Source organism: Thermothielavioides terrestris, chromosome 1, assembly GCF_000226115.1.
Source record: "Thermothielavioides terrestris NRRL 8126 chromosome 1, complete sequence".
In the NCBI taxonomy this organism is placed as follows: domain Eukaryota; kingdom Fungi; phylum Ascomycota; class Sordariomycetes; order Sordariales; family Chaetomiaceae; genus Thermothielavioides; species Thermothielavioides terrestris.
The window spans coordinates 7,835,878-7,850,139 of record NC_016457.1 but is presented as its reverse complement, the minus strand read 5'-3'; the positions used below and the strand labels follow the sequence as shown (position 1 = coordinate 7,850,139).

At 60.6% G+C, this 14,262-nt stretch overlaps 4 protein-coding genes across 4 annotated transcripts; 2 read left to right on the top strand and 2 right to left on the bottom strand.

Moving 5' to 3' along the window:
* Nucleotides 1-114: 114 nt before the first annotated feature.
* Nucleotides 115-3,744, bottom strand: THITE_2110146 (uncharacterized protein). Its single transcript, XM_003650513.1, has 2 exons — nt 2,500-3,744; nt 115-2,444 (listed from the first exon to the last, which is right to left on the bottom strand). The coding sequence occupies exons 1-2, from the start codon at nt 3,532-3,534 to the stop codon at nt 231-233; spliced, it is 3,249 nt and encodes a 1,082-aa protein (XP_003650561.1). The 5' UTR covers nt 3,535-3,744; the 3' UTR covers nt 115-230.
* An 855-nt stretch (nt 3,745-4,599) lies between these two features.
* THITE_62838 (uncharacterized protein) lies at nt 4,600-6,833 on the bottom strand. The gene has a single exon (XM_003650512.1). The coding sequence runs from the start codon at nt 6,655-6,657 to the stop codon at nt 4,837-4,839; it is 1,821 nt and encodes a 606-aa protein (XP_003650560.1). The 5' UTR covers nt 6,658-6,833; the 3' UTR covers nt 4,600-4,836.
* A 2,685-nt stretch (nt 6,834-9,518) lies between these two features.
* THITE_2110143 (uncharacterized protein) lies at nt 9,519-12,796 on the top strand. The gene has a single exon (XM_003650511.1). The coding sequence runs from the start codon at nt 9,616-9,618 to the stop codon at nt 12,583-12,585; it is 2,970 nt and encodes a 989-aa protein (XP_003650559.1). The 5' UTR covers nt 9,519-9,615; the 3' UTR covers nt 12,586-12,796.
* Nucleotides 12,797-13,949, top strand: THITE_2110142 (uncharacterized protein). The gene has a single exon (XM_003650510.1). It carries the CDS (start codon nt 13,007-13,009, stop codon nt 13,367-13,369), a length of 363 nt encoding a protein of 120 aa, XP_003650558.1. The 5' UTR covers nt 12,797-13,006; the 3' UTR covers nt 13,370-13,949.
* Nucleotides 13,950-14,262: the final 313 nt, after the last annotated feature.

Below are 14,262 nucleotides of genomic sequence, written 5' to 3'. Positions count from 1 at the left end.
CAAAGCTGCCTGTCAAGCCAGGACAAGACAACCAAGACGGCGGAGACGCACTGATTGGAAAAGAAACGGTGACAAGTGAATAATAAAACGGATACCCGACCCAGAAAAATGCGTGCCGTGTGAAATTGAACGGGGGAGAGAGAGGAGACTGGGAGGAAACAGAACCAGCTCCGCCGTCTATAGGCTAACTAACTAGCAAAGCAAAAAAACAGGCAGGCAAGACAGGCCCTTCAACACCCGCCAACCGCGTCCCCCTGCGCGTCCGGTCCAATCTCGCAGTCCTCTTCCATACTCCCATACCCCGGATCGACGTCCATGCCGACGACGCTCTTTGTAACCCCCAGGCACCGCGCAACCAATCTCTGCCGCAGCCTGTCGTCAACGCCCGCCCTCTCCGCGCCCGCGCCGCTCTCGCTCCCGATCCAGATCCGCAGGCTGCCGGCCAGGCGCTCGAGCGTGGGCGCGCACGCCTCGCGCGCGACGGGGTGCCGGCACAGGTGCTCCATCAGGAAGAAGGCGGCGGCATAGCCGAGCAGCGACATGGCGTCGAGGTCGGCGCCGGCGGGCAGAATCGAGTTGATGACGGCGTAAGCGGCGCGCGGCGGCGCGTCGAACCTCTGCAGCTGGGCGATGCCCATGGCGCAGCGCAGCGCCATTTGAGCGTCCGGGTCCGCGACGACGGCCGTGAGCGGGGGGATGGTCACGGCAGCCTTGCTGCTGCTGCTGTGGTTGTTGGGGTTGGAAGTGATGGTGTACTGCGGGCTGTGGAGGAGCTGGTGGTGCTTGTCCGGGCTGATGGCGTGGAGGGCGGTGCCGATGTATGAGCCGCGCTTGCCGTCCGCAAGGACGGCGCGGGCGACGAGGGCACGGATCTGCGCGTTGGAACCGATGGGCGCGACCTTGACGGCGAGGGCGATGTCATCTGCTGCGGCGGAGCCGGGGGCCACGGCGGGATCGTCGCGCGACTTGCGCAGGCTGTTGACGAGCACGCGGTGCAGGACCAGGTTGGAGTACCACGCGGCAACGGCGTCCATGGGCGAGCGCACGGCGGCGTCGTCGACGACGGTGTCCATGCCGTCGATCTTGTCGGCCACGTTATAGGTGGTCGGCTGGTTCCAGGCGAGGTTGTGAGCGCGCTGGATGATGTCGTCGTTGAGTACTTCGTCGCAGTCCTGCTCGAGTAACGCGGCGAGATGGTCGGGAAGGGCGTCGTCGGTGGAGGCATCGCCCTCGGGGAGGGAGTTCACGATCCGGTTCAGCTGTCTCGCTTCGTTCCACTTCGCCCTAGCCAGCTGGGCAGCGATCGGATTCGCAACCCAGGAGGCACCGTTGAGGCGCCAGAGAAGAACCCGGATGTGCAGCGCCTTGAGCATGAGCCGCAGAGGGGTGTCTGGGAGGGTGCCCGAGGCGATCAGGGTCAATGTGAGACGGCTCTTGTTGATCTCCGCATCGCCGCCAGCGAGCTGGGCGTCCAAAGCGATAGACCAAGCCTTGATCCGGGCGGCCTCTTGCTCCTCGCTGAGCCCCGCAAGCGCGAGGTAGCCGTGAGGGCCAATCACGTTCCTCAATGTGTACTTGACCGTCTTGAGCAGCAGGGCCGCGGCCTCGAGCAGGAAGTTGTGTCTCGGCACCCAAACGGTCTGGATTGCGGTGAGCCAGGCCTGTCTCCTCACGTGGATCGGCGACGCGAGAGACGGCACTGCTTCGACAGGCGAAACTGTGCGTGGCGACTTTTTGGACGGCCGGAAGAAGGACGTGTCAACAAAAGAGGAGTAAACCAGCCACAAGCACAAGCCCAATAGGGATAACAGCCGTAGCTTCGCAATCAAGTCAACGGCCGAAACGTAATAGCCTCCAATGCTGAAGTGAGTAGATCGGACAAATGCGGAGAGATAGTACATCGACAACGAGCCAAGACCACGGCCTTCGGTCGTCTCGTTGCTCTCCTCGCTTTCGACAAGGGCTTCGACCAGCATCAGGCCGGCTAGAGAGCCCACCATGAGCTTTCCGAGGTAGGGGTTCCACCGGCCTGCCTGAGCTTGCTGTTGCTGTTGTTGTTGTTGTTGTTGTTGGATTTGCTGTTGCCGTACGATTGCAGGAGTCTGTCCAAAAGGCTGAGCAGGCGGCACCGGGTACGGGGCGCCGGCATTCATCTGCTGCATTGCTAGGATGCGCTTGATATCGTCTGGCACGGGAATTACGCCTTGCACGTCTCCACCGCGAGGTGTCGCCATGGGCGTACTCAAGAAGGGTGCAGCGTCCTGGGGGTATTGTGCTGAAGTGGGTGGTTGCACCTGGAGCGGATTCGGGATGCCGGTCATGGCACCGGCCATGAACAGCTTCTCAAACGCGGCAATCCTCGCCTGCATGCTGTTGTTCTCTTCGATAAGGCGGTTATTTCGTTTTTCCAGATGTCTGATATATTCGGTTGCCTTGCTCAGGACCTAAACGGCAACGGTCAGACAGGCGCGCCTTTGCACAACAACTGGGTAGGCCTACCGTCGCCTTGTTGAGCTTGTGTGCCGGCGTCAAGCCATGCAGCTCCTCCCTGTCCTCGGTCGTGTCTTCTCCCCGCGCGCTCTTGCACATGATCCGTAGTGACGGGACACTGTCTCGCAGAGCTGCTATCTTGTCGTTGAGATTGGTCCTATATCGTTTTTCAATCATGTTATGTGCCGTCTTCTTGACAGGCTGCTCCAGCTCGTCGTCGTCATCGTCGTCGTCGTCCACATCGGCTGACGACTTTCGTTTCCTGCTGCTGCTCTTGGACGGCTCAACGGCGTCCGGGGATGACGCGGCGCCCTTTTCTTGGCCGCTCGAGGCCGACTCCGGACTGCCAGCGGCACTCTGGGGAGAGCGGTATTGGAGGTGTGGTGGCATCGCAATGGTCTTCAGCCGCTCACGCTGCGCAGGCGTGAGCGTGTTCTGTATGTTGCGAAGGTTCTCAGTCTTGATGGATGGTGCGTTTGCCGTCGAGACGGAGGCTTGACCGGCATTGGCCGGTGTGGTGGTCACCGGCGCAAGAGCCGGCGCGTTGGAAGGAGCAGCGGAGGACTGAAAATGCGGAGATAGCTGTTGTTGGAGAAGAGATTGGTTCAAGTGGAACGGGAGTTCAAACTGTTGCTGCTGCGGCACAGCACCGAGCGGGTTCTCGCCGGTAGTGGGCGAATCACACGGGGGGGTGTCCTGAAAGAACCATTGCGAAGCAGCGGCCGGGTTGAAGAAGGCGGGCTGCTGTTGAGAAGAGGAGGTGGTGACAGCCGTAGGCGAGCCCGACGAAGTCCCACTTCTCCTAGCTTTCCCATTCCCGGCATCCCTCCTACCCGCGGTCACAGCGGGAGCGATATTCCCGCCTGTTCCGGACGGCCCCGCGGTAGTTGGGGCAGGGGGAGACTCCGAGCTCGCAAGTCCACCATCCATCATCCCCTCCAGAAGGCTGTTGTCGTCCACCCTAGCATCCCCAAAGTCGAATCCATTCAGGTCACCCTCCAGACTGGCGTACATGCCGGGCGAGCCAGCGTCGATGTCGGCCATGGTGTCCCGCTCTGCCCTGGCGCCCTACGATCCAGAGTCTGCAAGGGGCGATGCGATCAGCTGTTGCCCGCAGGCCCCCCCGCAGCGTGTGGGCAACTATCTGGGCCGGCCGGGGGAAATCGGGGCAAAACCTGCGACGGCGGGAGGGTGCGGGGACAGGTCTATGGTAACGGGACGCAGATGCAGGATCGTCCTCAGCCAATTGGGTTGCCAAGAAGCATGCGGATTAGACCATACTCCGTATGCAATTCCGTCTTCGCCGCAATGCTGGACATCTGGCGGCGTTGTTGTCCGGATTTCTGGTTATGACGGAGGTTGGAGGTGCGAGTTGAAGAATCGGCTTATCCGTGGAACGATTTGCTCCGGAATCGTATGATGACCAGCCGGGCTGGACCGAGCTTGCTGGGTGGGGGCGCAACGCTAAACTGGAGTGAACGTGCGGCAGTGGGGAACTGGGCACAATGGTCGTTTCCGATTGGCTAGATCGGAGGCGTGCTGCTGCCAGTCCTCAGGACAGAACTGCACTTGGTATTGCAGTGTTCGCTGAGCAGTTCAACGTTAAATAGGTAGCCGAGTCTAATCCGACGGTGGCGGCAGCAGTAGATTAGGCTGACTCAAAAACTCTTCGCAGCCTTCCACGCCACCACCGCGACGGACCGAAACAGGTGGCAGTGAATGATGGCAAGAGACAGCAAAACTGGCAAAACTGTCCATAACTACGAGGAGGAGCTTGTGGGTTAGGTAACTCCACAAGTGTGGGCCGTCTGTCGCAGACAACTGCAAGTGGCATACAGAACATGGAGCTGATGCGGTTTCAACCACCTTCAGTTGTTGATGGCCTGCCTGAACTAAGGAGTTTGCCGTTCCTACATGGTGTGGTGCCCTTAGTCCTTTATCAAACGGGGAGAGGTTTCCTGTGCGCGCAGTTTCACTCCAGGCCCTGAAACACTACCCCTTAAACCTCGTCACATCACGAGCCAGGCGACTCACTACCTAAGTCCAACATACCTCCCCAGTACCGACCGCCACGAGCCGCGAACACATTTCAACAAATTGCTTTGCTTTAACGAGACAAAAACTTGGCTCAATTGCTCCCGTCGTCATGGATATCAAATCCTCCTCTACTGTACGGACATCCTATCCTCTGATGCCCGCCTTCCTGCCACTCAACCAACCAGATCTGAGAATTAAGAACCCTCCCTTACCCTGTTCTTTCCCTTGACCCGAAACAACACACACAAAAACCAGCACCCGAAGGAGGACAGACAAAGAAGAAGAAGAACAAGAACAAGAAAAAGATAACTACCAGATCTCATCCGTATCCTTGACCATCTCCACCGTCGGCGTCCTCGGCTCCAGCTTCTTCATGCGCTTGCGGTCCGCGCGCGTCACCACCGTCGGCGTGATGGGGATGACGGGCGAGAAGGGCTGGTAGGGCGAGTAGGGCACGGGCGCGCCGGTCCAGGGGGAGCGCAGGCCGCCCGTGTGCAGGCCGCCGGCGCCGGGGGACAGCGGGCCGGGGTCGGCGCGCGTGAAGACGGTCTGCTTGGTCGCGAAGCTGGCCGCCGTCGGGCTGCTCAGCGACGAGGGCTCGTAGGCGCGCAGCGGCAGGGTGCCGCCCTCGCGCACGGCCGAGGCCGGCTTGGGCCCGGACGAGGTGGACGAGTTGGAGTGCTGCAGGAAGGATTGCTGGCCTGGGCGGGGGGATGCCGGCAGGGAGTCGAGCGACGGGAAGCGGTTGACGCCCGGGCGCGGCGAGGTCGGCAGGCCGACCAGGTTGCTGGTAGACTTCTCGGAGCTGGCCGACACGGGCTCGTGGTGGTCGCCTGATGTGCTGGTGGCGGTGGAGACGTCGCGCGAATGCGAGGGCAGGCGGCTGTCGCTGCGGGTTTCCCGGTCGCGCTGCTCGCGGGGAGCGGCAGTGGTGCGGGCCGGGACCTGGCCGATGGCGGCGTCGATGCGCGAGTCGATGCTCTGCGTGCTGACGGGCGAGATATCCGGGGTTGGGAGCTGGTTGCTTCCGGCAGCGGAGACGGCGGTCGCCCGACGGAAGGGCAGATCAGAAGGCCCCGGCGGTGGAGCAGGCGGCGCATATTGCCGCGGCGACATGGGGTTCATCTCCTGGTCGTCGCGGTGCCGCGGGAAGGTGCCCGACATGGGTGTCATGATCGGGGAGGAGATGTTCATGCCGGCAGCTTGCGTCTTGTTCTTGCGAGGCGACTTGAGGAAGGAGAAGATGGACGAGCCGCGCGACTGGTTCTTCTCGTCACGAGCGAGGTTCAGGTTTGACGGCTTGTTTTTCTCCTTCTTCCCCGAACCCGCCTTCGCCGGGCTAGCGCCCGCCGAGTTGGATGGCGGGACAGGGAGCGGCGGTCCCTGGTACTCCCTCCCCTCGGCCTTCGCCTGCTCGTGCTCCATCACGTACTTGTACATCTCCTCGAGCTGTTGTTGCGCCATGGCTCTGTCTCGATTGACGATCGACTGGTCGACTGAGAGATCGATGCCGGGGGCGAGCACCGTCGAAGTGGGCGAGGAGGTGAAGGCCGAGCGTTGCGACTTGGTCGGGCTGAGCGGACCAGACTTCGTCGGGCTCAGCGGCGAAGCAGAGGCGGGGAGCGAGAAGTTCCTGACTGGACTCCTCGGGAAGTCGGTCTGAAGAGAAAGCTTCCGGAACTGCTCGTGCTGGAACTGCTCGTTCTGGAGCTGCTCGTTCTGAAACGCTTCGAGTCGTCGTTGGTATTCCTCCTCTGACTGGAGCAGGAACGGTTCTGGGAATGGATTGAAGTCGAAGAAAGCGTCGGTGTTGTGCGCGAAGTCACGGTTCCGCAAGTGTTCGCGGCGTCTCTTGGAAAGACCGAGGAGGAGAAGGGCGACCAGCACCAGCGAGAAGGCGTAGGCTCCGACGATGCCGCCGATCTGAGCCGGGAGGAAAGCCGGGTCCCGAAGGGCGCCGGCAGAGAGTGGGGGACCTTGGTCTGGCGGCGGGGCGGGCGAGTAATCGAATATCAGCTGTCGGCGCGACAGGAGTCCAGTCCACGGCGCAGCAGCACACAGCAGAGTCCACGACGGAGCCGCAAGGAGGAGAACCAAGGCAGAGTTATAGGCCGAGACACCAGGCAGCATGGTGGTGAGGGGGGGAGGCGATCCAAGGTCCGGAAGGGCGAGACCCGGGTCCGGGGGGCAAAGAGGGGCGTCGCAAGGAGACGGCCGACTTTCAAGGATGGCTCATGGTCTCCGCCGTGCCGAAACACGATGTGATTGAGATGCGCAGGAAGATAATTATTATTTTTGACTGGCTAGGGCAAATGGCGAACGACAGGAGGCGTGGCACTGCGTGCCCACGGGCCCGACGGGGTATATAGCGGCTGTTGAGACGCAATGCCCACGCAGGCGAGCCCGGTGCTGCAGGCGAGCCCGGTGCCGTGTCGAGTGGGCGTCGTTCTCGGCACTCGTGCTGCAGCCCATTGGCCCGCCATTGGCCGCCGTGCGTGAACTCGCCTCTCACTTGCTGGCCCTTCGTCCAGGCACATCTTGCACTTGCATGATAGGGCCAGGGTAGGGCCAAAATAGCGCCCCATGCTGTGTGCGACCTGTGAGGTGACCTGAGAGCGACCGACCTCTGACAGTGAAGGGCGGCGTGAACAATCGGAGCTGCGAAGCCGTCCCGTCTGCTGGTTGGCTGGAAGCAGGCTGCGAGCACGGGCAGCCCAGCGGCAAAGGCAGCACTGCGATTGGCTGGCACCGTGGGGCCCGGCCAATCCCCCGCCATGGACCCGCATCTCCCGCCTCAACCCCTGCCGGCGCCCCACCTCCCGTCACTCTGGCTCAACCCTCCCGACCAAACAGCGCACACAACACCAAGGCCGCGAGGTGATAGGCACAAATTCGTCTTTTGTCGGAAACTGCGGAGGGAGGCAGTTATCTGTTTTCGGATTTTTCGAGCTCCCCCATTTCCAAACCCCTATTTTCCGGGACAACTGCAGGGAGAATCAGTGTACACCCCGTATGTCAGGGGCATCTCCCCAAGGACGCGTGATACGAGACGGGACAGCAAGTCTTCGAGGCAACTGTTTCTGTGATAGCCTTGCTTTAGCTGCATTCGGTCCGTTCCATCACAGGCGCGGTGTAGCCGGACATCGCTGATCATCACAAGACATGCACGGGGCCACGGCGGAACCTGGGAGCGAAGTTGCTCGAGCTTGCATGATGCGATCGGCCGTGCACCGGCAGGCAGGAAGTTGGAACTGGGGCATCGCTGGCGAGTGCTACACTACCTACGGCACTGCCAATGCTGTGGCTCTGGACTCAGGTGCAGCACCAACAACAAAAGCAATTGAGGGTCATAGTTGCACCAATCCAGACCTGGGCCATCTCACAGACCTGGTGCAAGCCGCCAAGTGTTTGTACCTTACATACAAGTTCACCAGCGTACATTCTTCAACCGTGCGCTTTCCGGTGAGTTTAGCCTTTCCCCGTGCCAATGAGTACCCACCGCGGTGCAAGACGCCAATCATCTCCGAGCGACTGCCGAACGCAAGAAAACGGACTCCTACCCTCCTAACTTCGCGCCTTGGTCTGTACCTACCTGGTAGTTAGGTATCTTCCTACCGCCGGCCGGAAGACCCACAGGACCCGGACGCCGATGCGGACCCACCCACGCATGCCCCGCCCGGCACAATCGCCGGCGTACGGCGCCAGTTACGTGCTCCGCCCCGGGACGTGCAGAGAAAGTGCACCTTATCCATGAATAAACCTGAGCTTCTTGCCTTCAAAACATATTCCAAGCTGTCCGTACTCTTGCTGTCTGCCCATTCGTGGCTTCAATTTGAGCCGCAATTCCATCATCTTCTCGGATGGACTTCATGCACGAGGTGGCTCGGGTCTCTGCTCCGCAGCGCCGGGAACCACGGCAACCACCCGTTCTCTGGGCGACGTTAGGAGATAAAGGCATTGGCCCCAAGCGCTGAAGCAACAAGAATGAGGATGATACACAAACAGGGAGCTTCTATGGACACTCGGCCTTCAGTGAGCTCGTGGAAGCAACGAAAGCAAGACGAAACCACGATACGGAAGGGGAAACCAAGGGCAAGAGACAACGGATTAGGGGGTTGGTGGTGTAAACAGACCCACGCCTTGATTATTTCTCTCAAAGCCCACTGGAATGAGGCGATCGGACACGTAGGACCATTACCATATTGGCGTTACGGAACAAGACGAACTCTGTGTGGTCCTGAGCGGCATTCTTGACAGGGTCATCCACTCATCCGCCACGGCGTGCGGCAGCGGGGACAACAGCGCCCAGAGCGCGATGCCGCACAACCACTGCTGCCGTGACCGGCAATGGCCTTCAAGCGAGAACTTCGAAGGACTCAGCGAGGTCGGGGACGAGCGAGAGCGATGTTCCCACCCCCTCAAGTCAGACGTTACAAAACACCAGTACCGACTGCAGAAAGCGAACGGCCTCGATGGCTCGCCATGTCAACGATTTCGTATTTTATGTGCCATGCGAAAGCTAAGTCTTGGTGATGTTGCTCCGGCTTACTGAGGACTCGCCGAAAAATTACTCCTGGGGTCGAAGGAGTCCCGTCTGTCCGGCTGCTTTTTGCAGGCCCTTATCAAGGAACAGCCGCCAATTCGGCTCCGACCCAAGCCACTCGGGCGCTGCGGAACGGCCCACGCGGCGCCGCAGTGTTCATCTCCCGTCGGTGCTCTATTGACAAAGTACGGTGTTGCTCGCGCAGCTGAGCTTAGTTTGGGGGGGTGGCAGCACAGTTATGCGCCGAGGTATTTGGAGGGTAGTCGGCCGGGCGTTTTGTATCCATAACTGGCCTCGGTTAGGGTTGGGGCAATGTAGGGAGCTACCACCCCTTTCACTCAGCGGGTCACTCAGCGGGTTCCATTGTTCGTCATCCCGAGTCACGTGCTCTCGCGTTGTCCCCTGGGCCCACCTCGCGCTTGAATCCCTGCTGGTCGCGGCTCCCCTTGTTGACAGCCTGCTTGGTGCCTGGTGGCCAAACCGCAAATTGCCAGCATCGGGCTGGATGCAGCCAATTGAGTGCCAGCACAACGCTGATTATTTCCATGGCGTCCTCGACGCCCAAACACGCGATCCTCCATGGGCTCAATGACGCCCAGCGCCGCGCGGTGACCTCGGATGCCGCTACCGTCGCCATCCTGGCCGGGCCCGGGAGCGGCAAGACGCACACGCTGACCGCTCGAGTCGTGTGGCTGGTGGACCACGTGGGGTTCCGGCCCGAGGATGTCGTGGTCGCCACGTTCACCGTCAAGGCCGCGCGGGAGATGAAGGAGCGCATCGGCCGGGCGCTGGGAAACGGCCGGGAGAACAAGATCGTGCTGGGCACCTTCCACAGCATCGCACGCCGCTATCTGGCCGCATACGGCCGGCACATCGGGCTCGACCAGAAGTTCGGCATCGCCGACAGCGATGATTCCCGCGCCATCATTACCCGCATTTGCAAGAGGTTTCAGCTCTCCGTCGACGCTGCTGCCGCTCGCGCCTGGATCAGCAAGCAGAAAGCCAAGGGGACCGAGGCTGCTTCCGCGGCCGCACGCAAGGACGCCGCCAAGCTTCCCGGCCAGCGGGACCTGGAAACCTGCTATCGCGAGTACCAAAGATATCTGGAGACCTCTAACCTCCTGGACTACGATGACCTCTTAGTCCGCTGCGTTGAGCTGCTCCGGAAGTTCCCATCCTGCGTCTCCAACGTGCAGACGGTCCTGATCGACGAGTACCAAGACACGAACGGGGTCCAGTACGAGCTCATGAAGCTCTTCGCTCAACGGCATCAGAGAATCACCATCGTCGGAGACCCGGACCAGAGCATCTACGGATGGCGATCGGCTGAGATCAGAAACCTGTGGCGGTTGCTCCAGGAGTTTCCTAGTACCGACGAGGTCTCCCTCGAGGAGAACTACCGATCCTCCCAGTCCATCCTCCACCTGTCTCTCCTCGTGATCCAGCAGGACAAGAAGCGGTACCAGAAAGCGTTGAAGCCGGTCCACAACCGGGGCTCCCGCCCAGTGCTTCGGAAGCTAAAGAGCGCCGCCACCGAAGCAGAATGGATCGTCTCGGAGATCCGGAGGGCCATTGCGATGTCGGGCTCGATGCTGACCCACAACGATATTGCCATATTGCTGCGCTCAGCGTCGCTCTCGAGACACATCGAAAGCTCCCTCGGGAAGGCGGGCATCGCTTACCGGATGGTTGGCGGTTTCAAATTCTACGATCGCGCCGAGATCAAGACGCTCTTGGACTATCTGCGTGTCATCCACCAGCCAGAGAACAACGATGCACTCGCAAGGATCATGAACGTGCCGCGGCGGGGCATCGGCGAAGTCACTATTAAAAGCCTCCTGGAAGAGGCTGAAACGTCGGGGCTGAGTCTCTGGGCGGTCCTGTCGAAGCACTGCCGAGGAGAGCGCACGGCGAAGACAAAACTTACGAAGCATGCCGAGCAAAGGCTCAGCGGCGGCCTCCTCCGTCCGTTAACGGACATCAGGCGGCGGGTCGGGGAAGCCTCGGGACCCAACGGGACTCCGTTTGGGCTGGTCCAGATGATTGAGCACCTGTTGAGTGTCCTGAGCTTCGAGAAGCACCTCCTGGCTTCTCACCCCGATGACCACGAACAGAGATGGGCCAACGTGCAAGAGTTCATCAGTCTAGCCGCCGATTTTGTCAGGGACCTGGACCGCTCCGGTGACGATTTCCTCCCGGAGATCGAAGGTCTCCAGCAGACGAAGGAGGCCGAGGTCCTGCCTCGCTTCCTGGCCAACGTCTCTCTAGCCTCCGACGCCCAGACCGGAGACGATGGCCAAGAGAACAAACCGCTTGTGACCATCTCGACGATCCATGCAGCAAAAGGCCTTGAATGGCCCGTTGTCTTTGTCCCTGCCGTTTACAATGGGTCCATCCCTCACGTGCGGGCCGAGGACGGCGACGAGGAGCGACGATTGCTCTATGTTGCCATGACGAGGGCTCAGTGTCTGCTCTACCTCAGCTGGCCGGTCTTTGGCTCAAACGGCAACGGGGAGCGAAACGAGCTGTCTCCCTTTGTTGCTCCCGTCAGCGGCTCCTTTCTGGACAAGGGTCCCTGCTTCGACCGGCCGGTCATGGGCGAGGTCGCCAGGATCCTCCAGCGAAAACTGCCACCGGAGTCGACCATCTTCGGGGGGCTGCCTGCTTTGTTCAATCCCGAGGACAACCTGTTTCCCGTCGACCCGGAACATTCGAAGCAAGAAGCAAGTGCTGGGTTCAATGGAGAGGACGGCCGATCTGGGGTAGTTGTACCGCGCGCGAAACGGCCGAGGCTGCAGGGCCCACCAACGGATCAGAACGGCGGGGACGAAGCTCCCTGGCGGAGGGAGTATACCACTACGATGGAGCAGTCCTCCGCCTTCACAATCGCTTCCCTGCCGGGGTTCGTCAGCGTCGGCGCTCATCAAGCAGCCATCGCTGCCGCGAACGCCGCGCCGGGAGTCACCCAGACGACAGACACGGTCAAGCGATCAACAACCCGGCGACCAGCAGACCAGAAGAGCATCTTGGGGTTCGTCCGATCCAACTCCGGCCCTGCTCGTCCGGCCGCAACCGCGCTGCCGAGCGCCAGAATGGACACCGCGCTTCAGGCGCGACAGCCAACCGGCGTTCAACCACCGCAGTGCTCTCCAGCAAAGCAGGCGATCGACCCGGCCCTCTCTGGCCACAGGTTAAAGACCGGAAAGTTGCTGAACCGTCCGACTGCCGCAAGTGACGGGGACTCAGGCAAAAGGAAGCAATACGCCTGCTTCTCCAGCTCGCCGCCCCGGCCGGCGGCGGTGGAGGACGACACGGGAACGAACACCGCGGAGGTGGAGGATGACGAGCGGCCAGAGCCAACCCGCGCGGCTGCCTGTCTGCATGTGACCACGTGTAACCTGCCCAAGGGGCTCGGGGTGGGGTTCAGGAGGCCCGCTGGTCTGGGCCGGGAGAACATCACGCCGATCGAGAGGCTGCGGAAGCCCTTTAAGCCACTGACCATTAGTCGGTCATGAAGCCGTGTATGAACTGTGACGAAATATCTAAGTAAGACTGTAACTCTGGACCACACTGTGAATGGCGAAACAGGGCTAGCCCAACATGAGGACGAATCGGAGCCGTGAAAGGTTGCGTTGATGACTCGAAGGGCGTGCTGCTGCATCCGACTTCTCCCGCATTTGTCATTGAGAGTGTTCCAGGTGCATGGACAAGTGTTTCCCGTTCTGGCAGGGTGTCCAACCTCCTCCAAGCCGTCGGCTGGATATTTCAAGCCCTCGATTGCCTGGTCTCGCTCACAACTCCTTCCACAGCACTCCCCGTCAAGGCCTGTCATCGCCCAGCTGGCGCCCCGAGCAGCACTCCATCGCATCCCCTCCATAACAGGCCGAGCGACCTCCCCCTCTGACTCATCCCCATCAAGGCTAAGCGATTCCCACCATGGCCGCTCTCCGAACAACAACAACCACCTTCCTCACCACCGTCCCCCGCGCCCTCCGAGCGCCACCACTCTCTGTAACCTCCCCGCGTCTAGGCTTGATCTCGCGATCCGCCGCGCGGTTCTCAACAACAACGCCGTCACCGTCCACCGCCAACCCAATCCTTCAAGCCAACCAAAGCCAGGCCCAGACCCAGGGCCAGCCGTCCTCCTCAGGCTTCTCGCTGAAAGGGCTCATCTCCAACCCGCGCAGGCGCCGGGCGCTGCTGGCCGGCCTGGTCGTCCTGGCTGGCGTGGACGCCTGGGTGTGGGTGAAGTTCTTCCGGCCGGGGGCGAAGGGGGAGAAGGCTGAGGGGGAGAACTGAACCAGGGGGTTTTTCGTGGTCGAGTCGGAGTGAATCTAGGTAGTGTACTGTGTTAGGCAGTACACAGTAGAGGGTGGGTGCTTGGGTTGTCTAGACGGGGGGGTTCATTCTTGGAGGGGAAGGAGTTGGTGGGGTGAGAGAAGCAGGAGGATGGGGATGGAACATGTGTGAATGAGGAGGCTCCAGATGCTATTCGAGATGTTTGGGCTGGCACGCAGAGAGTAAGATCCGGCATGCCATGTACAATACTGTACAGTACTGTGTAGGAGGAGGGTAGGTGTATCATGTGCGGGAGGATACGGAGGGAGAGGGCATACCCCCCCCCTCCTGCATGACAAGGCCAACTCCACTCTCAGTCAAAAGCAACTCTCTGACGCCGAACCGGACAGACATAACAGAGGTGCGGCACTCCGTCCTCAGCCCATCGGCTTATTACTATCCTCTTTAGCTGCCACTATCCAGTCTCTATCAATCCTGAAATCAAGTTCAATGCAAAATGGTGCTCAAATCATGTGCTAGCGAAAAGCAAACCCGGACCTACCGACTCACTCATACTCCACGGAAGGCCGCAAGGCCCAGAATAATCCCGAGGAGGGGACACCGTAAAGTCTCAGCATTAAGTACTAATTAGAATATGTCGAAATAATTACCTTTGAACAGAGCCCAACATCGCCATGAGAAAGAGACAACACAGGCAAACCACCAAAACCAAAAGGGAAGCCAAAACCAAACCAAGGCCCGGCCATGCAACACAAACGCGAATCATAAAGCCCCTTCTCCGTCTCTCATCCCCCTCCAGGCCGGCATGCCCACCCACCAGTCTAGCCCGCACCATCCTCCCTCCCTCTGTGTGGTCTCTGTATATGCGAGATCCATCAACACCAACAACAACA